This window comes from Stegostoma tigrinum, chromosome 7 (genome assembly GCF_030684315.1).
Source record: "Stegostoma tigrinum isolate sSteTig4 chromosome 7, sSteTig4.hap1, whole genome shotgun sequence".
Lineage (NCBI taxonomy): Eukaryota > Metazoa > Chordata > Chondrichthyes > Orectolobiformes > Stegostomatidae > Stegostoma > Stegostoma tigrinum.
In genome coordinates this window covers 51,093,220-51,117,629 of record NC_081360.1, presented here as the reverse complement: position 1 = coordinate 51,117,629, position 24,410 = coordinate 51,093,220, and the positions used below count along the sequence as shown (strand labels likewise).

At 39.4% G+C, this 24,410-nt stretch overlaps 1 protein-coding gene across 12 annotated transcripts in view; it reads right to left on the bottom strand.

Moving 5' to 3' along the window:
* myo3b (myosin IIIB) overlaps positions 1 to 24,410 on the bottom strand; it is a 583,195-nt gene that overhangs the window by 393,617 nt on the left and 165,168 nt on the right. For 10 of the 12 annotated variants that reach the window (XM_059647251.1, XM_059647253.1, XM_059647249.1 and 7 more), the window contains 3 exons: positions 15,445 to 15,510; positions 1,989 to 2,141; positions 255 to 354 (listed from right to left, as the gene is read on the bottom strand). In XM_059647251.1, coding sequence (XP_059503234.1) covers positions 255 to 354; positions 1,989 to 2,141; positions 15,445 to 15,510 — 319 coding nt within the window. Of the gene's footprint in view, positions 1 to 254; positions 355 to 1,988; positions 2,142 to 12,380; positions 14,087 to 15,444; positions 15,511 to 24,410 lie in introns of those variants that run through there. The other 2 variants (XM_059647255.1, XM_059647256.1) reach the window with 2 other exon arrangements.

Sequence of the window (24,410 nt, the reverse complement as noted above, 5' to 3'; positions counted from 1 at the left end):
AAATAAAAACAAAATGCTGGAACATTCAGCAGATCAGGTATATGGACAGTATGAAAGATAGATAAATTTTTTGATCAATGTCTGATTTGTTAATTTTTTTCCAGTATTTTCTATTTTTAAAATCAGACTTCCAGCATCTGCAATACTTTATTCTCTGCCTTTTGTTTTCAGACTGAACTGTTCATGAAATTAAGACTGTACCAGTAAATTAGTGATATTCAATTGAAATCAGGAAACACTTTTGAAAACCATACCTCATCCAGGAATTCAAGGGTGACCAAGTCATCAGTCATGTTTCGACTGATACGCTTTGAGAGTCTCATGTGACTTTTTCTTTTACAGATGCTGTCTTGCCTGGTTAAAGCAAATATAAAAGTGATGTCCAGTGAATGGATAAGAATGATTATTCTACATAATCAAATTTGCACAGAAGTATACTGACTCTGACTGATAAACTGAGTCTTTCACACATAATTTACTTAACCAAAGCAAACAACGCATTCTTAAATGTATAATTACAGTAAATAAGTATATCATTTCCATCAAAAATTGCGCAAATTAAGAAATACATGAACAAAGTTCAAGATTAAAGGATAACCTTAAATAACAGTTGTGTCTCTGATCGAGTGTGACATAACCACCATACATTTGTTAGAATTTTAGCATATATGTCACCAGCAGAAACAGTATTCTTTGTTCACAGGTCAGATAAAATTTGTAACTGTTTGTGCCATCAGCAACACCCCCAATACCTCTGAATTTAGTTGAAAAACACTGGCTAAAATTGTGTTTTAATTTTTAATCCATACAGCACCTATAATGAAATAAGACATCCCAAGGTACCTCACATAAGAATTATAAAGCAAAACCTTGATAATCAACAGTCACTATTTCATTCAAGCTTACTTAATAAAATAAAGATCTGCGAGTACTAGAGATCTGAAACAAATAAAAACAGAAATTGCTGGAGAAACTCAACAGGTCTGGTAGCATCTGTGAATAAAAAAAGTGTTAGTGTTCCAAGTCCAGTGACATGTCTTCAGAACCACCAGCTGTATTCCTTACATACGACAGTGATTACATTTTTTAAATTGTTGCGTTAGTCTTAAAAAAAAGTTTGGGATATTTGACAGTTATGAAAGGTGCCTAGTAAATGCAAGTCTTTTCTTTTTCTATCCAGGACTCCTCCATGTGCGGCCCTGCTACCATTGACTTAACCAACTTGAACAGCAGCCAAGAAAAGTTCTCGGCACTTCAAAACAATATAAACAGAGCTACTATATATCCATCAGCAACTAACCTGCAAGTAGTTAGTTATCCATTTAAATCATGCCATTTGTGGTCCTTCTGCTGCTGAACTTGTGTTCAGTGGTGCAAGCTTTTGAGAGGGCATTACCTGGAGCAGCAAATTTGAAAATAGCAATGCTACAGTTGCATCAGCATTACATGCTGACTGACGTCATGATCTGCCTATGTGGCATAAATCCAGTGCCACTCCTTAACCACTGTGCTGATGGCCTCAACAAAACAGCGTGCAGTTACAGACTGCGCAAGAGGGGTGTGCATGCAGCATAGTTGTGATTTTGGCATCAAAATGGCACCTGCAGCACTGAAACTATGATCACTACTGAGCTATATTTTGTGGTCACTGTTTTGAAAATATTCTATAAAATATCCATTTATAAACAACAGTTTTATCCTGCCACTCACTGGTCATAAACAAGCATTGCAAAACAACTGTAAACAAAAGCTTCCTGCACTATCAAATATACAGAAGTAATGCAACAGTATATGAATTGCACATTTAGTGATTTTCAAGGTAATTTTTATATGATTGGCTTGGACAACGTTCCCTTTACATTACAAAACCTTATGAACTTTGCAGCAATGCATTTGTATAACCTGGTTGTGAAACGTAATTGTTCGTATATATTTTCATTACTACTAGTAGTTCTAGTTAAAATTTGATTGCAATTATTGTATTATACCTCGCTTTTGCTGAGGAATCCGGTTGTTGTACTTTGACAAGATTTGCTAACTTCAATCGTAGGGTCACATCTTTCCCATGGGATTGTTTAATAAATGGGTGTTGCAACAAATATGTAACTGATGGACGCTTTTCAAAGTCCTTAATCAGACATCTAGAGAAAAACAGAAAATGACAAATAGAGGTATTGAACAAACATATGTTTTAAATACTGTATAAGAACAAACACACTATTCAAATATCTTACACAAAATGAGAACATACAATGCAAAGCTTTAAGCTATCTAATCATATTATTGGATTTTAGCCATGAAAATATTTGTGCTTTTATATGATCCAAATGAACCCATATAAAACAATTTCAAAATTCTACAAGAACCTTGGAAAATTATATCAGTTTTACCTCATCTTACTGGAGTCACGAATAAAAATAGAAATTTTAAGAGCCAAAATACATGAAAATTAAAAGATGGTAAAATATCAATCATAAAAATAATTTAAGGCAGCTTAGAAACTTCAGCTTGAATCAATAGACTGGGACACTAGTGTTGCTTAACTTGATATTATATTGCTTTCTAATTAAGGCAGATAATTTCAAAGTTGGATGGTTCATTTACTACTAATATTTTGGCTTCAGTTGGCTGTTGTTTAAATTAAGAAAATGACAATCCATTGTACTTTCACAAACATTTCAAAATCTTTTACAAAACACAATTTGCATTTAAAATAGTTTTGTAGACAACCAGCTTAACTGCTTACACAACTATTATATCATGCTTCTAGCTTTCTATTTCAGAACATGGTGGAAAGTTGACCAGACATAGTAAGCATGGTTATACATAGAAATAGATCTGATTTATATCATTACAGAAGCTTCACCTACCATTAAAGGAGAGTTAACATCTAGTTTCTTGAACTATGATTGTACCAGCAAGTGATAAGTAGCAAGCATCATTAGTTGCTCTGTTGCTTAGCCCAATTTCACAATCACCCTAATGCCCTATCCTATAAGGATATTCCAAATAATCCTCTATGTGCTTTAAAGCTACAGTTTACGTGTTAGCTGTCACTCTTACACATTGATTTCTGCATTTTGCCAGCAGTGATGTAAGCAGGACTTGCTGGGTGTGTTTGTGCTCATTATTGTACACTGCAACTTGCCACAGTAAAGTTGAAACAGTGACTTATCCCATCCGCCTTTTCCAACACATTTAATAACATATATTAATAAGTTCACCCAAATCAGAAATAAATTATTTTGCCTATTCCTCCCACCAATTTATATTATAGCCTCCAACTACTAAGTGCCAAGACCAATGTTTAAAGGATGTATAATCATTTGAGAAATAATTACATTTAATAAAAAAGATCTGATCTGCAGCAACTTGTATAAAATGGGCAGCACATAAAGAGTCAGCAATATTCATTTTCTATCTAACTACAATGCAAAATTAGCTGCTACATTTTGAATTCGGTGAATGTTATAGGACTGTTTTTACTGTGTAATTCTCATACTATATGCTGAAAAATGGGGTTTCCTTATGAAAAATTTTTTAGAAATGGATTCTACTGTTAAAGAACAGAATTTTAGAGTTAAATCATGCAAAATGCAATCATTAATTTGTTTTGTTAATATGCAACATCAGCCAGGCTGTTTATGATGTCGATCACACCACCAACTCCCAATTTGAGAGGTCAGGAACAATCACCCACCAGCAGAAAACAAATAAACTCAAACCCCAGTGACAGTCAATCTCTTATCTTGTTTGACATTCTGGCAGCCTTCATCAGGCTTTCTGAGCTGAAAATTAATTCTCAGAATTCATTAGTGTCACTACATTAACCATAGGTTGCAGCCATTTGCTGCCATCTAGCAACTAGACATCTAAACACCATTTCCATTTTGTCACACTGAGCAGCTATTTGCTGTCATAATTGGAAGCTGAGGATAAGGCATTTATTACCCATGAACAAGAGCAGATGCCTACATATGGTACTGTGAGAAGTGGCTTGAAAAATCTGCAGACAGCTTGCAGTTGCTGATAACATTGTTTGTGTTGCTGTGCCTTAATGATGTAAACTGCCATTTTGTTATTAGTAAATCAGAAAACCTTTCTTTTACAGTTAGAAAAGAATATTCAGCTACAAATAGACAAAGGTAGAATACAGACTAGGCATGTACAGAACCAGTAGAATTAGTAGCTCCTATGTCCTAAAAGCAGACTGCAATCCAGACTTCAGATCAGTACAGAAAATCATTAATAAAAACCAACACATCATTCTCAAAATTCCACATAAAGAGCTGTCCCAGATTTGTATCAACAATCATTGCTCACTTTAATATTCGATGGAGAATTTCTGACACAAAATGCATCAAAATCCATATCACATTTGGCCATAAATGATCTTCCAACTATCTGCTTCATTGTTGCAATTGCCAGCTTCCACTTCTGTAATAATGTTTGACACTACCACTGCTTCAAGCTCATCTGTTGCCAAAACCTTCACAAATACTTTGGTTAACTCTAGACTTGACAGTTGTGCAATGTCCATAATTTTGCCTATAGTTGCCATTTGGTTCCAAAATGGCGCACACAGTATGTGCACAAATTCAGGCACTGCCATGCAGAATGCAATTTTGCAGAGAGGATATACGTGCCTGCAGGGAGTATGCACTATAAGTAGGCAAATCATGATGCCAATCAGCATATGGTGCTGGTTTAATGTTAGCAATACCATTTTAAATTACAAAGCTTCAGCTAATACCTCCTTTTTAATCTCTTACAACTGAATATGTATCCAACAGCAGATATGACCCCCACAACTGTCAGTTAAAGGGATTGTCACCTTGAGTTAGTTTTTTTTAAGACTCCCTACAGTGTGGAAACAGGCCCTTTGGCCCAACAAGTCCACACTGACCCTTGCAGCATCCCACCCAGACCCATGCCCCTATAACCCACATACCCCTGAACACTATGGGCAACTTAGTATGGCCGATCCACCTAGCCTGCACATCTTTGGACTGTGGGAGGAAACCAGAGCACCCAGAGGAAACCCACGCAGACACGGGGAGAATGTGCAAACTCCGCACAGACAGTTACCCGATGCTGGAATTGAACCTGGGCCCCTGGCGCTGTGAGGCTGCAGTGCTAACCACTGAGCCACTGTGCCACCCCATTGTTGATTGATTTCTACTGGCTCTTGGTGCAATTGTAGAATTGTTTGGTGTTGCAGAATTGATTAAGTTGAAGCTCCCAGCATAGCATTTGGCACATGACGCAAGTATGGCCCTCATTTCTAGGATTCTGCTTGGACCATTTGCTTCTAGACACAGATGCAATATATATATCCACCTAGTTGTGTAGAATGAGTGAGCAGAGATAAGATAGAGAAGAACACGTCATTTGATACGGGAGGGGTGAGGTGTTGGGGGTCGGTGGGGGGTGTAGGGGCTGGGTTGAGAGAAGATCTCAAGAGAACAATTCTCCTGCCTTAATTTCAGGGAGGAACAATATTCTTGAGGTCTCCATTTCATTAAGGAGGTGCTACTGAAATCCATTATGCGCTACAGCTAAGGCCAAGGGTGCCACTGGGGCTGCGAGAGTGACAGTGATCATGAAACTTTAAGTATCAAGTTTTTCCCAGGCAGATTATTAAAATAATTTAAAACAAAATTCTGGGGGCGCCAGAAATCTGAATTAAAACCAAAGCGCTGGAGATACTCAGCATGCCTGGGCAGCAGCATCCATGGGGAGAGAAACAGAGTTCACGTTTTAAGTCCAGTACGACTCCTTTTCAGAGCCCTTCTGGGGCAGTTCACAAGGAAAGTCAGTTTGGACTCGAAACATCAACTCAGTTTCTCTCTTCAATAAAAATTATACTGACACTGACAGTTTTCCTGGTGAAATCTGCTGCTCCATTTAACAACAGCCCCAGTGGCTGGTTTTTCTGCCTCCCTTTTAACTTAAATAAAAGTCTCCTCAGCTTTTTGTTCTAAAAGTCCATGACAGAAAACATAGGACATAGAACATAGAACTGTATAGCACAGTACAGGTCCTTTGGCCCACAATGTTGTGCCGAACTTTTACCCTAATGCTAAGGTCTATCTAACCTCCACCCCTACCTTAAAATGCAGCAAACAATGAAAAGACAGCAGCTGTCAGCCAGTTCCTTCCCTGAATATTGTGTTAAAGGAAGGAAATTTGCCATCCTTACCTCACCTGGTTTGCATGTGACATCAGACTCTCAGCTATGTAGCTGACTTTTAATTGCCATCTGAAATGACCTAGTCAGACTCTCAGTTGTATCAAGCCACAACAAATTTTAAACAAAGAAAGAAAACTGAATGGACCACCTGATATCAACCTAGACTCTAGAAATTACAATGACGAACAAAGCCCTATCAACCTTGTAAAGTCTTCTTCACCAAAACCTGGGGGTGTGTACTAAAATTTGGCGAGGTGTCCTACAGACTAGTCAACTAACAGACTGCAATAGTCAATCTCTCAGAATCAGACCATACAGACAATGACCCACATAAAACCTTTAGCATCCCAGGGCAGACCCATAAGAGGTGATAATATAGTGGAACACAGTTGGGAAGAAGTTACCCTTGGAATCCTCAACATTGTCTCCAACCGCAGGAATTTGCATGGCATCGGGTCAAACATTGGGTGAAGAAACCTCCAGCTGCTTACTATAGTGACCCCACACCCCCTCACCTCAGCTGACAAATCAGCAATCCATATTGAAAAACACTTTGAGGAAGCATTGAGGGTGGCAAGGACACAGAACATATTCTGGATGGGGGGCTTTAAAGGGTGTTATTAAGTGTGACTGAGTAGTACCACTACTGTCCAAACAGGCTGAATGCTAATGGGCATAGCTTGTGCACTGTGTTGGTGACAGGTGGTGAGGGAATGAACATAAGAGAAAAATCATTTTGGTCTCATCCTCACCAATCAACCTATCACAGCTGCATCTGTACTTGACAGTATTATAGGGGTTGACTATCTCACTGTTCTTGAGAAGATGAAGTCCTGTCCTCATGCTGAGGCCACACTCTATCATGCTCTGTAGCACTATCAGCATGCAAAATTAAATGGACCTTGAATAGATCTAACTCCTCAAAACTGGGCATTCATAAGGTGGGTCTCCAGTAGCAAAATAATTGTATTTGACCACAGTCAAATAACCACAATATCCCCTGCATTACAATTATCTTCACAGCGAGAGACCAACTCTCTGTTAATGAAGAGTGCAGGAGGGAATTCCTGCAGCAGAACTCGATGAACCTAAAAATTAGTTTTCAACCTGGTCAAGCTTTAACACAGGACTACTTGCATGTGGAGCAGTAAAAGCAATGTGTGAGAAATAGGACTAAGCAATCTCACATCAACAGATCAGTTCTAAACTTTGCAATCAAGACACATCCAGTAGTGAATGGTGGTGGATAATTAAACACCTCACTGGAGAAGGAAGCACAACAAATATCCCCATCCTCAATAATGGAGAAGCCTAGCCCATCAGTGCAAAATACAAGGCTGAAGTGTTTGTATCCATTTTCAGTCATATAAGCCATGTGTATGATTCATTTCATCGTTCTCCTGGTGTCCCCAACATCACAGATGCCTGTCTTTGTCCAGTCTGATTCACTCCACATGTTAACAAAAAATGGCAGAAGGCACTAGATACTGCAAAGGCAACTGCCAATATTCTGACAATAGTACTGAGGACTTGTGCATCAAAACCAGCCACATCACTAACCAAACTGTTTCAGTACTGCTAGAACACTAGCATATGTCTGACAATGTGGAAGGTTGCCCAGGTATGACCTGTTCACAAAAGGCAGGTCAATCCAACCTGGCCAATCTGCCAGTCAAGTCTCAATCATCAGCAAAGTAATAGAATGAATCTTTGACAGCGCTACCAAGCAGCACTTGCAAAGAAAAAAAACGCTCAGTTTGGGTTCTGCCAGGGCCACTCAGCTCCTGATTCATTACAGCCTTGGCCCAAACATTGACAGAAAGGATGAACACTAAAGGTGGGGTGAGAGTGATTATCCTTGGCACCAAGGCAGCATTTGACCAACAGTAGCATCAAGAAGTCCACAGAAAAGTCAACAGAAACTAGGGAATGCACTTCACTGGTTGGAGTCAGACATAGCACAAGAAGAAGATGGCTGTGGTCGTTGGAGGTCAATCAGCACAGCATCAGAACATCATCTCCTCATAGTATCCTACCTCAGCAACCCAACCCCGCAGAGCCTGCTTCTACTTCCTTCTTCAAAACCACAAACAAGACTGCCATGGCATACCCATCATTTCAGTCCGTTCCTGCCTCATTGAACTCATTTCTTCACATCTTGATTCTATTTCTCTCCCCTTGTTCAGACTCTTACCAGTTACATTTCTGCTGATACTTAATGCCAATTCCACAATTTCCAGTTTTCTAGCCCCAGCATCCTCTCTTCACTATTTACATTAACTCTGTATGTCCCTCCAGGGATCATGTCAGACTTGCTGAGTTTCTTCAGTGATTTCTGTTCTTGTTTTAGATTTCCAGCATCACAATATTTTGCTTTCATTAAAATAGTCGACAGTGTGTATCATTCCTTAAATAAAGGGAAGCATATCAAGATACATTGCATATGCAGATTAGCAGCCCATCCAACAAAATGTCCTCATAACGGAGTAAACTAGCTGGACAACATTGGCACAACATATTTTATCATCAAAAACAATTTAGCTAGCAATCTAGCACTTAAAGTAGCTGCTGCTTTTGCTGACATAACGACACTACTGGATCATGACATTTGTTCCAGGTGAAGTTCCTTAAGATGTTTCATAAACTCAAAAGATGCTATATCAAAACACAATTTTTAAATCTACATCAAGCAAACAAACATTAAATGTTTAAACAACAAGTCAATCTGATTTAAGGTAACATTCTAACGTTAAAGGTTGGTTTCATATTTAACAGAGTAATGTTGGGACTATCTGTACTATAAGACAGGTCTTATGAAACGATTTTCAAATCCAAACTTGCCACTCTTACGAAAGGTTACAGGTGAATAAACGGAAATCTTAAGCTGACAGTTATCATAATCCAACTGCAGCCCATACTATACTTTCAGTGGTAGGAAGTGAATCATTGTAAGTTTGAAAAGCGAAAGATTTGTGAGATTTTTGACACCTGTCACTGACAAGGCAAAGTACTCTGAATTATTATGAAATCATGAGGAGCAGTGGGTGTAAATCAGGCATTGATTTTACATGAGGCATACATTTGAAAACTTCTAATATATAATAATTGGTGTGCGTTGTGAACTGTGCTTATAATTAGTAAAAACAAAGTTGTCAGAAAACATAAGCTCGTAAAATGTGTCATCTATAAATGGACCAATTATTGGAAATTGAGAAAGATCACAGTTATAGAGCTTGCTGTTTTCATTCTGGAAAATAAACAACAAACAGTTTTATTTTACATAGGATTACACATAGTACAGAAATAGCTATTCAGCCAAACAGGTCCCTGAAGGTCTTCATGCTCCACTAAGTCTCCTCCAATCTTTTCCCCACCTAAATTTACCGTCAAAACCGCCCAGTCTCTTCTCCCTCACTGGCTTCAGTATCTTCCCCCTAAATGTATCTATGCAACTCACTTCAATCGTATCCTGGAGTAACAATTTTTTAAATTCACTTGTGGGACATGGACATCACTGGCAGGGCCAGCATTTATTACCCAATCCTAGCTGACCTTAAGAATGTGGTGGTGAGTTGCTTGCCTGATCCTCAGCAGTCCATTTACCGTACATAGACCCATAATACCATTCCGGATAGAACTCCAGGATTTTGTCCCAAAAAAACTAAAGAATTAGCAATACATTTCCAAGACAGGATTGTGAGTGACTTGGAGGGGAACTTGACGGTGGTGGTATGTTGCTCTTGTCCTTCTAGATGGTCGTGGTTGTGGATTTGGAAGACGTTAAGGATCTTTCTTGAATTTCTGCAGCGCATCTTAAAAATGGTACACATTGCTGCTCTGAGTGTCGGTGGTGAAGGGAGTGGATGCTTGTGGATGTGATACAAATCAAGTGGGCAACTTTGTCCTTTGTCCTGGATGATATCAAGCTTCACGTGTTGTTGGAGCCGAACTCATTCAGGCCAGTTGAAAGCATTCCATCACACTCCTGTCTTTGCCTTGTAATTCGTGGATAGGCTTTGGGGAGTCAGGTGATGTCAAGGGCATTTTTATAATGTATGATCCTGTGAGTATGACTGTCAAGCTGTTGCTGACCAGTTTGTGAGACAGATACCCAAGTTTGTCACTAGCCACCAGATGTTACGAAGGAAGGCTTTGCAGTATCAACAGTGCTGTTTCTTCCATTGCTGCTTCTAGTGCTTAGGTGTTCTGTCTGGTTTCATTTCTTTTTTTAGCTACTGTTAGAACTGAATGGCTTGATAGGCCATTTCAGAGTTAAATTATTTATATTTACTAATTAATAGAAGTTTCAACTTCTGTCCTGTCTTTTGGTAAAGAGGTTATTTCTGAATTCCTTATTGGATTTCTGAGTTTACTAAATATTACAGTGAGGGTAACAACTCAAAATTACAGATGAGTTTCCTGAAAATTGAGCAATTTTACACAGATAATCTTCATTCATTTGACAAATTACAAAAATCCACTGAAAGTAGATAATTCCACTAAAGGTATTTCTAGGACAAGCAAGTGTCCCAATATCACATTGTATACACGTTGCAGTACTGATGTGTCAGGGTCAAAGTACCTTAAGACAGGAAGATGTTTCAAATGTTGCAGTGAGACAATGAAAATTATTGTTCTACCTTAAGACAGATTTAGAGGTAGTGAAGGCATTCAATGGATAGGACGGTACCTGGTGCTGATCCTTCTGCCTCCCGCCTTTCTACCACTGTCCTAATTAAGTTTGGAGTGGAAAGTCTTGCAGCAGTCTCCCTGCTCTGCAGCCAAATCTTTTTGTCTCAATTTGTTCATGGGATGAGGCTGCTATTGGTTGGGACAGCATATATTGCCCATCCCTGAGTACCCTGGACAATGTGGTGATGAACTGCCTTCTTGAACCACTCATGTGCATGAGTGCAGGGACATCCATGGTGCTGTAGGAAAGGAGTTCCGAGATTGTGTCCTAGCTACAGCGAAGGAATTGTGATACAGTTCAAAGCCAGGACTATGTGAGGCTAGGAGGAGAACTCACCAGTGGTAATGTTCCCAAGTATCTGTTGCTCTTGTCCTTCTAGAGGGTAGAGGTCATGGATTTGGAAGGTGCTATTGAAGGGGATTTGATGACTTGTGGCTGTGCATTTTGAAGGTGGTACACAATGCTATGATTTTGAGATCAGTAATGAGAGAGCGAATGTTGAAGATAGAGGATGGGATGACAATCAAGTGGGCTGCTTTGCCGTGTCTTAAATGGTGGCAAGTCCTTGAGTGTTGCTGCTGCTGCACTCACCCAGGCATCCACCACAACCCTCTCATGCCTTGTAAATGGTGGACAGGTGTTCGGAAATAGGAGGCAAATTAATTGCCATAGAATTTCAATCCTCAGACATGCTTTTGTAGGCACAACATTTATATGGCCGGTCAAATGCAGTTCTGGTCAATAGTAACCTCCAGAATTTTGACTGTTGGGGATGCAGAGATGGTAATACCATTGCGTGTCTACACGCAACAGTCAGCTTCTCTTCTATTAGAAATTGTCATTGTTTGGTACTTGTGTGGTATGAATGTTACTTTCCACTGAACAGGCCAAGCCTGGATGGGTGAGTACATTTTGACCACATGCATGCCCTTTTCTCTGATCCTCCTCCCTATCACTGTCGTATCAACTCTATTACACTCTCAGTCACATTTGGCCAAGATCACTCAGAGGCTCTGATTCTCTGATAGCTGCACTGCAGCTATCTACAGCTTCCAGCTGTAGCCCTGTGGTGCGGACATCAGTGAAGACCCAACGGCCAATTAGCAATGTCAGCTCTTGGGATTCCCATATTAAGGATCAGTGATTTCAGAGAATGGCCGCTCTGGTCACTAAAGTGCCTGACCAATTCTTAATATGCTGGCCTTCACCACAGGAGCTCTTGCAGGCTCTCCATCTGACAGGCAAAATTCCAGACACCTGGATTAAATTCCATCCTGAATAATTTACTACCTTTCTGCTTATTATACAGAGAACATTTTTAATCTTATCTTAAAGAGTTTGATGAAGTTCAGATGCTTCCACAGATGTAAGCAGTAACACCTCAAAGTATCATGTATTTAGGAACATAATTAGTCAATCCTTTATTGATTTAACACAGCCAATTAATCTAATCTACTACAAAATCCAAAAATCAGTGAAAAACCTGGACTTCTGTCCAGAACAAACTATAATTTGGCCTTTGGACAAAGCAATACACGAAAACTGGAGCTTAACGAAAATCTCAGAGCGAAACCGACAAGCTAAACTGTAAAAGCATGAATTTCTCATCATGGTTTAAAAGGGACAAGTAGTAATGTAGAGAGAAAATTGACTGAGAGATAGAAAATCAAAGAGTAATGGTCAATGGTTATTTCTCAGGCTGGGGGATGGTTTGTCGTGGTTGGTACGAGGACCATAGTTTTTTACTGTATGTTAGTGATCTGGATCTTGGTGTCCCCGGGTCAATTTCCAAGTTTTCAGATGAAACTGAACTTGGAAGAATTGTAAACTGGCAGAAGGACTGTGTGGATCTCTAAAAGGATACTGACAAGTTGGCACAGTGGGCGGATAAATAGCAGCTGAGCTGCAATACAGAAAAGTGTGAGTTGAAGCACTTTGGTCAGAAGAACACTGAAGGACAATCTAAATTAGGGGCACAATTCGAAGGAAATGCAGGAGCAGAGGGACCTGCACGAATATGTACACAGACCATTGAGGGTGGCAGAATGGGTGGTCAGGGCAGTAAATAAAACATACTGTGTTCTCAATTTTATTAATCGAGGCACAGAGTGCAAGTGCAAGGAAGAGGAAGGATATTGACTTTGCACAAAAATCTTATTAGACCTAAGCAGGGGTATTGCGTACAGATGTGGACATTACCAGAAAGACACAAATGCAGAGCAAACAGTGGACAAGTAATCTATTAGAATGCTTCCTGATATGAGAAACCTCAGCTATGCGGATCAACTGAAAAGACTGGCACTATTCTTCCTGAAGAGAAGGCAGCTGATCTGCTTGAGGTTTTCAAAATCATGTGTGGTCTGGGCACAGTAGATGGGGGAAGTTACTTCCACTTGTGAAAGAAACAAGAACAAGAAGGCAAAGTTTTAAAGTGATGTCCAAACAAAGCAAAAAAAAAACTTTCTCACAAGTGCATTATTAGGGTATGGAGTGCACTGTCTGGAAATGTGTGGAGGCAGGTGCAATTGTGGCTTCAAGATGGCACTGTTTTTTTGGATAGTAATGGTGTATTGGAATATGGGAAAAACACAGAAGATTGGAACTAAATAATAGAGCAGGTCTAAGCAAGATGGGTTGAGTGGCCTCCTTCTGGGAATGAAGTAATCCTGTGTAAAGCAGTTATCACATGTATAGAAGCATGCCTGATCATTTTGTTTTAGTACAGTATAAGCACTTCTGATACAGTAATTTGGCATTCAAGTATTTTATAAAGATAGTGCCGTACATTACACGAGGGGTGTCTGCAGATTACTGATTGCAGGTCTACAAATCAAAGATAGTTTACTTAATTTGATACCGCGTATTTAATGTAATAGCATTATACATTTCAAAACTAACAGAATATTAGGGTGCCAACCTTGTTACTGAATATGAACACAAATGATTAAAATCACCATTGAATGCCAATTATACTTGAGACATTTCTCAGCAATTATCTTCATAAAGATAAACATATGAATTCAGAGCAGGAATTGGCCTTTGCATCATTTGAAACTGATCTGATTGTAAACTCAACTCCATACTCCTTTTTAGCCCTGGTAACCATGGACTCCGTTCTGTGATGGGAGGAAGGGAATCCAGTGGCTGTCATTGTCTATGTAGTTGCCAACAACTTAGGTAGAATGAGGAAAGAGGTTCTGCTGGACAGGATGAAGAGATAGGCATTAAATTAGAAAGCAGAACCGCAAAGGGTACAATCTCTGCATTATTACATGAGCCATGTGCAAATTGGCATGTCAGACATAAAACTATAAAGTTTTATAACATTATCAAAGAACAACTGAGGAACACTGAAATGTCAGTAAAATAATAAACTATACAAATCGAGGCAGCACAGATTTACTCAGAAGTTGATGCTGAGCTAGCTGATTTCAGTGAAGGCAATGCAATGGGGCTACAAGTAGTCTCAGTTACCCTTGATTAGGAAGAGGTAATTGGCCGTTGTTCTCTGACTATTCTGAAACCCTTCCAGAATTGCATGCACAAAATTGTCAAGATCAGGTGTTTCTCAGATGGCTATCGCCTATAGCCAAAAAACCTGCAGCAATTTACCTCCCATTTCTGTCTCTTGCTCTCCCCCAACACATGCCCCAACCCTGAAAATGCCTCACTTCCTTCACTAACCTTCAATCTTAGATCACTCAGTTATCCTGATTACTTGACCTGGTGCCTACAAATATCACCAGTTACCAATTGTTCCTGTGGTGCTCACGGCAAGAGTAGCTGTCAAACTCTGATTTTACGTAGAGCTCTCAGTGAGTGAGATCTCTGGTATCACAAGTTTCAACTGTGGAGAAGAGCCAACAAGTGGCCATTTAACTGCCTGAAGGATGCTTGACACCATCAGGGCCTCCTCCACACAATGGAGGGTGGCGGGGGTGCATTCCCGGCTGCTTCTCCAACTGGTGGGCAAGACAATATCAGCCTGACAAAATCCCAATGCCTGTAATACTGCACTCCTCCATTAGTTCTCTCCTACAAATTTTATATACCTAGGAAAAATAGGAACACATTACAGACAACATTTCCTAGTTTGATTACAATGATTATACACATAATAAAAGCCGTAGTTGAACTTGTTTGTTGTAATGCACAGATCCAGCATATGATACAATGCACTACAACTGGCAGATGTTACTGCTCCCTGTCCAGACTTAGCAGGCATTGTACAAATGCCTTCACGTTTGTTTCTGTGCATTTTGTAAATTTCAATGTTGTTGTGGTATCAGAGTTCAAGTACTACAATACAATGTCTTTTGCACCACTGTAATTATGCGTGTTGAGAGTAATGAATCCTATAAAAAAATTTTAAATTATGCAGTCTTTCATTGATTTAATAGGTTTTGGGGGGTAACAACATTTCAACGAAGGTATAAAATAAACAATAGCACTTTGGACATTTGTTATATCAAAATGTAACATTGCAAACTTGCTATCTTTGACAGGTGAGTTATATCATAGACATCTATCAAATAAATTGAGAAGAAATCTCACTCACTGTGAAATGAAATGGTTGAATCCTGCGCACCATTTTTCTGGGTGTAGTAAAGTAGGTGGAGGGTTTCTGAAAAGCAGAAACAAAATGAGAAGACAAATAATTGTCAAACAGATTGTTTTGGGTTAGATTTATTCATATTTAACTGCGCAATTGGCTTCAAGTACTGAACTGCATACTATTAAATGTCCAGTTTTTATTCAACATAAAATGATGAAAGTCCATACGAAATGGAAACAGTACTGAAAACTGCATTGTCTAATAATTCTACATATTTGGCAGCTAGTATGATGGAGAAATGTATTAACCAAAACTTGAAAATGTTCAACATATTCTGTAAAAAGATTGCCAACTGCAAATTTTAGTACCATGGTTATCATAATAGAACATATAGAACATAGAACAGTACAGCACAGAACAGGCCCTTCAGCCCACGATGTTGTGCCGATCAGTGATCCTCACGTATGCACCCTCAAATTTCTGTGACCATATGCATGTCCAGCAGTCTCTTAAATGTCCCCAGTGACCTTGCTTCCACAACTGCTGCTGGCAACTCATTCCATGTTCTCACAACTCTGTGTAAAGAACCCGCCTCTGACATCCCCTCTATACTTTCCTCCAACCAGCTTAAAACTATGACCCCTCGTGTTAGCCATTTCGGCCCTGGAAAATAGTCTTTGGCTATCAACTCTATCTATGCCTCTCATTATCTTGTATACCTCAATTAGGTCCCCTCTCCTCCTCCTTTTCTCCAATGAAAAAAGTCCGAGCTCAGTCAACCAGCACCAAGAAAAAGTCAAAAAATTGAGAATTAAGGTATAACTGTTTTCTTTACTGTTTGTTTTGTTAAGTTTCAAGCTTGGAGTAAGTCTGAGATTCCATACAAAAGTGCATAATGAACAGGAGATGTGAATACTAGAAAATTGGAGTTAAAAATACCACTAAAGGGACCTTCTCACCTAGTCATCCTGACTCAGTGAAAATACAGGCCAGTAACACTGCCACACAACATTACTTAAAACATCAGTAAGCAAGATGGTTCAACCAGAATGCCAGTCCAAATAAAACGCTGATATGTTAGCAAAATAAATCAAACAGGGCTGTACAAGATGAAGAAACAACCCAACTCATTTAAAATGTACTTAGTTTGCCACCTTATATAGTTTCTGGGTATGTCCAACAGGTGAAAAATGGGTTGAATTTGGTTGGTTAGTTCTTTTCTGGTCAGCTTCGACATGCATAGGAATATGATTCGAGGCTAATATGTATTGACAGTATAGAGACTGGATCCAAAGTAGGCAAAAAATACGAGAAACAGTAGTAAGCCTGAGGACTGGGTGCATTTTAGGGTTCAGACTAGGTTGGATCAAGTACAAAATAGTACAAATAAAATTTCAGGGAACATAGAAAATGACCTTATTAAAAACTTCTACAAGTATATGAACATAAAAAGATTGGTGTGTCCTTTACAATCAAAAGCTGGGCAAATCAGAATGGAGAACCGAAGAAATAGAGGAATTGAATACATATTTTGGCTCTGCCATCACAAACGAAGAAATAACTTGCCAGAACTGTTAGGGAGTCAACAGTCCAGTGAGAAGGCAGAATTGAAGTAGTGTTAGTATTTGGAAGAAAACTGTGCTAGGGAAATTAATAGGGTTTAAGACTGACAAATCACAACAGCCTGACTAAACGTTGCAAAACCTACATCAGAGTAAAGCAGTAGTCCTGGAAATCTTAGATGTATTGGTGGTTATCTTTCAAAATTCTGTAGACTCTGACACAGTTCCTACGGAGTATGAGATTGGAGGGTAGCAAATGTAACCTCACTATTTGAAAAGAGAGAGAAAACAGAGAACAGTTAGACGTTTCACACTCCTGTTTGGCTGTTATAAAAGACTGAATAACAGAATTTGGACAGCGTTAATGGGATTGGGCAGATCCACCATGGGTTTATGATAGGCAAAATTATGCTTAACAAACCTACTGAAGTTTTGAGATGTATGTATTAGAATAGTTTAGGGGGACACAGTCTCAGGATATCGGCAGATTATGAAGGTATCTTCAAAGAAAAGAAATAGATAATTGTTTAGATTTTAGAGGCAACAAGGGGTATGGTGAGAAAGCAGGAATTTAGTACTGAGATAGCGCATTAGTCCTAATCATATTGAATGGTGGTGCAGACTGAAAGGGCTAAACAGCCTACTACTTCTCCCAGTTTGTACAATACACTCAATGTAATGGTCACCTACTGTTCTGTTAATTTCGGTAATTCTATGAAATCTGTGAACTGGCATACTTCAAAGGAAAAACTGACACAAACATCATTCCAAGATACGGGTTATTAGAGAGAAAAAAAATCACCATCTAGTAATACAAGCAATTCTGGGCATCACAAGTCAGATTTGATTAATGGTCTCAGACAGAATGAGCATAGATTTAAAGAAAAAAAAAATCTTGACTACAATAATTAAATCATCACGAGAGATTGCACAAACTAGAGTTGTAATGCCTGGATTTTAGGAGGCTAAGTGGTGTTGCACCAAAATTTAAGGTATAAAGGGGATAAGGTAAATAGAGATAACAAAGTGCGAAGCCGGATGAACACAGCAGGCCGAGCAGCATCTCAGGAGCAGGAAAGCTGACGTTTCGGGCCTAGACCCTTCATCAGAAAAGGAGGATGGGGAGGGGTTTCTGAAATAGGGAGAGGGGGGAGGTGCACCGAAGATGGATAGAGGAGAAGATAGGTGGAGAGGAGAAAGGCAAGTTAAAAAGGCGGGGATGGAGCCTGTAGAGGTGAGTGTAGGTTGGGAGGTAGGGAGGGGATAGGTCAGTCTGCGGTATAATGGCTGTAGAAACTCAGCAGGCTTGGCAGAATCTGTGAAGAAGTATTTCAAAACCAATACCCTGCTTCAAACCTGCTGAGTTTCTCCAGAAATTTCTAATTTGGTTTCAGACCTTGAACATCTGGAGTTCTTTGTTTTATTACCTTCAGTAACATGGCAAAAAGAAATGTAAAACTAATGATCTGAAATGTCTGTTAAAATTTTCAAAAAATTTTTAAAATTTTAACATTTTCAAAAAGGCATTGATACATAGTATAACGCTGGCTAGAGTGAGCACAATAATTAAAGCTAGTTATAAGTTGTATATTAGGAGGACTCACTGAATGAATTGATTTTCTTTGTGGTTAAAATAGAAAGATAAACATGGCTAATATACTAATTGTGTGTGAAGAATAAATAATGTAAATGCAATCAGGAATTTTAAATTATGATTAAATGGTGAACAAATGCAAAATATACTCTTAAATGAAGCAAGAGAAATATTTGCCATCACGATGTGAAATAAGCTGCTATCAAAATAAGTCAATGCTTAATTCCCTCAGTACCAATCTAGATTAATAACTTGTGAAAAATGGAATAGGCAATTGTCATGAGAAGTGACTGATAAAATACTCGGGGTCATGATGGATTTTGTGCTTCTTGGCCCATGAAAACATCAGCTGTGAAAAAAAGAAATCATAGTTTGAGAGTAACATCCCACAGCTCCAATAAATTACCTTAAGGGATCAGACAGAAATTTCACAGACTGTTATTTACCTGGAATTCGCTATCTTCCTTAAAATATTATGGTGTATATTGTCTAGTTCTAGCATCTGATGTATTGGATTGTTGAGGGCACCAGTAAATGAGCCTGCTCAATTTGCTGTTCATTAATTTCAAAGTAAGGAAATTTGGGTGGACTCCTTTATGGATGAGTAATCCTTCTAAACCATGTGCTGTGAGCAAACAGTCTAATACAATCAAGTATAGGAAGAAGAAAATCTATCAGTAAACTTTAGAAAAAAACAACTGTTGTGTGCATTGTACAATGCCTTCTGGAATGAATGTGCTTAATGGAGTCAATAATCAAATTAGATTTCAGACTATTGTTCTCCATCTGTAAACAATGGCTATAAGTGAATTATTCAATCCTAACTCTGATTAAATTCTGGGGAAGGGTCACTTGACCCGAAATGTTAACTCTCATTCTCTCCAGAGGTGCTGTCAGAGCTGCTGAGCTTTTCCAGCAATTTCTATTTTTGTCTCTGATTTACAGCATCTGCAGTTCTTTCTTTTTCTTGTGATTAAGTCAACTTAAAAGAGAAGGCTAAAAAATTATGACTGGCAAAGGAGCTCAAAAAATGTTTAAGTTGTATAAGTCTTTATTTCCAGAGAATCAACCCCTAACTGGTGGGAATCTTCCTCGGCTTGCTGGGATTGCTTAAATTGCCAGACTCTGAATTTCTGGTCTGAGTCAACTCCTCCAGTTTCACTGGAAATAAAAGTGCCTCCATTTATATTGCCAACAATACTGGAATTTCCAAGCCATGACATTAAGCCAGCAAATGTTAGACTGTAACTATTTCGTTTAATTAATGGTTTGCATTAGTAACTTAATATAAATTTTGCATAGAAAGCCATTGAGTAAAGTCATTGTTATTTCAGGGGATTGCTGTCTTATTAGAGAGAGACAACTAGGAGTGGTATGGCATGAGCATCACCATGCCTCAAGCAATGGTTGAGATTAAGAAGGTGCACGCTTCATGATAACCGTTGCCACTACTAAAATTGAACACTTGTTGTTGGCTTTACTGTGCATCATAAACCAGTCATTCAGCCAACTGAGCTAACTGACCCCTATCGATGGCTATAACAATGCAGAAATTCAATATTATAATATCAAAATATTTTGAATATTTATGTATATGAAGATACATAATTGAACAAATACTTTTATTTCCATGCATCTCAACCATTGTGAAGGGAGAAATCAGGGAAACAGCAGAATAGGTTAATAAAAAGAAGGAACAGCACTGTAAGAACTCCTGAAATTTTGTAAATTTACCCAACGTACATTTGTACTGTACAGTTAATATAAAACATCCAAAAGGTGCTGAATGAAAGTGATATCAACAAAGACATTGAACTATCAAATGGGACATTCAGGATTGCTGTCAAAAAGTCTGATCCAGGAGACAGGTTGAAGGAGCATTCATACATGACAACTACAAAATTGAATTTTGTTTTGCTTGCAGCTCAAATAGCAGGTTTATTTTTACTGGGCTACAATGCATCCAAAGTAGCACTGAAATCTATACAAGTCTCTCGACTGTGGAAACATTTATAAATTAAGAAAGCAGATGCTGATCTTTGAATTACAGCCTATAAATGAGACAGCCCTATTTTACACTTCTTTCTGAGCGTAAACAATCTAGAGTGTGGAAGTGACAGTGCCAATGGTGCGTATATTTTGAACTGTTACTAAATAAACAGTCATCCGAAAAACAGGTTAAGAAAATTTCAGTGTGTATTTGAAAACAGCAGATTCACTTCTACTAGAACAAAGATCTTAGATTCATCTAGAAGATGAATCAGAAATTTAACAAATCACAATAATAAGAAATACAAAAGATTAAATAAAAACAGAAGGCACTCTTTGTTCCATTATAAACTATAGGATCACAAAATAGGCATTTTGTGGTTAGAAATATTTCTGCCAAAATACAAATATTCTTTTACTAAAATTTGACCAGAAAAGATACAAAGAAACATCAGCGATTTGGTGAAATGGAAATTCTTACTCATTCATCCCTGAATGTGATTCATTAGTTATTGAAAAAATGACATAGGACACAAGAGGTCCCCGACTATTGGTGAGAATTTTAATTTACCCGATCCATAGACCCCGAGTCTGCCAGAATGGCAGGTTGTGTTCACAGTCAGGCAGTAACCCGTCCCTGAATGGGCCGACCACACACACAATTATCAGCTTAATGAAAGCCAGAAATTGTATTTGCTCGTGTTGACAAAGAGATTTTTCACCCAACTCAAACTCAACCCACTTTTACGGTTAATTTTCACTCATTGCATTAGTGGTATAGATGTTAAGGATTTGTCTGTATTTGGCCAGAGGCACTGCAGAGGTTAAAACCATCAAGTGCACAAGGACCAGAAGACTGGACCTTGAAAGTTTAAAAAAGTATATATGAGATTCTGAACAAAGGGAATGAAGTTTAAACATCGTCTTCAAGTTAAGCATGGTTAGGGACATATTTGCATTTTGGCATATTTATGTAATTCAGTCTCCATTTTAAAGCCATACATTCAACCATTATATCAATGTAAAATTAGGCTTGATTCTATTTATAGTGAAGTAAAAACATACTGCAAAGCATAAAATTGAGAAATAGAGTTGCTTGAAAGTTTATCTAAAATTTAAGGCTGAGAAGCTAGAAGATATAGATCTATCAGACTGCTAGCCGGTAAGATCCAAGTACAGAATAATATATTTTAAAGGACACTTTCCTACGTAAATGTGGACCCTGAAATTTGCATTGGAAAATGTTTGTAGGAACTATGTAAAGAAACAAGAGCTTTAGTATGTTTTTAAACAGTCTCCTGCAGGTTTGCAAGACATTTTAAACAGATCCAATATTAAATATTTCAGCTTGTTTAGACAATAAAGTTTAATATAATTAAAAAGAAAAATGCTGCGGTTATTGGAAACCTGAATTCAATGGAGAACATGATGGAGATACTCTGTCTTCTCTCTTTTCAGGCAGTGCTTGTGATCAAAGATGAAATACCTCCACTTGAGTTGAATGGGCTCTGAAATAGCACACGAGTCTAATATAAATCAGCAGACCATGCAATGGGGCCAGGTCATGCTTGAAGGATTTGGTCTTGCGCTGTTTCAGACCTCCTCAACTAGTCCTCTGTTATTGATCCGAGCATCCTTGAACGCATCCCACAGCATGTTACATTGCCATGAGCTGTACCCCAGCTTTGCACAAAGTACAGAAGGCTGACTGCCAGCTCAAGAACAACAAGGGTGCTGGAGCAGATGGTATCCCCGCTGACACATTGAAGCGCAGAGGCAAAGAATTCCTGCTGCAGCTTTGCACCCCTGTCTCCCTTATCTGGAAGGAGGTCAGCTTCCTGGGAAAGCTCCAAGATGCCACAGTTGTGAGCATTTTTAAAAAGGGGGACAGGTCCAACTGTGATAATTATAGGAAATCTCCCCAGTGTCGGCCATTGGAGAAGTCATCACCAAGTTCCTCTTCAACTATCTGCTCTCTGTGGCCTAGGAACTCCTCTCAGAGTTGCAGTGTGGTTTTTGGCCATGGAGGAGCATAACGGGCATGATTTTCACTTTGACCACACATAGACCTTTGACAACATCAATCAGGAAGCATTATGTGGTATCATTCTCCACTTTGGTTACAGCATGAAGTCTGTCAGCATCATTCACCTGCTCCATGAAGACATGGAAGACAAATGGCTCCACCACCAACCCATTCCCTGTTTGGACCTGGGTCAAGCAGGGCTTTGTCACTGCCCCAACTCTGTTCTTGTTGTGCTCCTGAGATGCTGCTTGACCTGCTGTGTTCATCCAGCCTCACACTTTATTATCGAGGATTCTCCAGCATCTGCAGTTCCCATTATCACTGTTCTTGATCTACCTTGGTGCAAGGCTTCACCACACTGCTGACACGCTCCCTGCTCAAGTGTAGTTAACTTACAAAACCTGCAGGAAATTATTCAATTTCTGCCACCCTCAAGTCAAAACCAAAGTCACCCTAACCAGTGTCATCGAGCTGCAATCTCAAAGGATGTACTCCAGACCACTGTCGGCACTTTTATGGAGGCACGTGAGAGCATGGGTCTCATCCTGAACATCTGCAAGACAAAAGCTCTCCATCAACCTGGCATAGCACTGTGCAGTGAACCCCAAATCAACAAGGCCCAAGGACTTAGAGAATGTTGATCACTTCCAATACCTCAGGACTGTCCTGTCAGCCAAAGCAGCTATTGATGGATATCCAACACCGCCACCAGTGTGCTAGTACAGCTTTTGGATGCCTGGGGAAAAGGATGTTCAAGAACAAGAACATCAGCTCTGACATCAAGATCATGATTTACAGAGCTGTGATAGTTCCTACCTTCCGATATGGCTCTGAGATGTGGACTGTCTATAGCGGACACCTCAACACACTGGAACAGTGCCACCTATGCTGCCTGCGCAAGATCCTGCAAATCCACTGGGAAAAAAGACGCACCAATACTCAAGCAGGCCAACATCACCAGTGCCGAGGCACTGACCACCCCTGATTGGCTGCAATGGGCTGGGCACATCATCTGCATGACCAGCATGTGACTCCCCAAGCAGGTTCTCTACTCCCAGCTTTGAAACAGCAGGCAAGCCATAGGTAGACAGAGGAAGCGCTTCGGGGATATCCTCAAGGCCTCAGTGGCAGAATGAGGCATTCCCATAAACACCTAGGAATTACTGGCCCAAAGTAGAGGAGGAGAATCTGGAAAGGTGTTGAGCACTTTGAGACTTGCTGTCAAGAAAAAGCCAGGTGAAAACAGCAAAATGATTGCGCTGCCACACCAATGCCCCACCCACCCTTTCCCAAGACCACCTTCTGCCCAAATGTAATGGAGCCTGTGGTAGCTGCATTGGTCTGTACAGCCACCTACGGACTCATCCTCAGAGCAGAAGAAAGTCATCCTCATCTGTGAGGCACTGCCAATGAAAAAAAAGAACTTTGCTGTTTGGAGTTAAGTGCGCTCTCTTTGATGCCTCAACATGATTCTGTGTGATCCCTATTACGTTCCTGGATTTGCTTGGTGCCCTCTTAATCAGGCCTTCACCATTTTCACCATTAGCATGGCGGGTTCTGTTGTTAGCAGTGCAGTCTCACAGTGCCAGCGACCCAGGTTCAATTCCAACCTTGGGAGACTGTGTGGGATTTGCACATTCTCGCAATGTCCATATGGATTTCCTCCCTAAATTATTTCCACTGAACTCCTCAGGGGCTCCTATGTAACACAATTCTGATTAAAGGAGGCCCTTTGGGAGTCCAGTGTGGAGGATATGAACTTCATGTCCCACCCGGTGAACTGAATTTGGTTGATTAA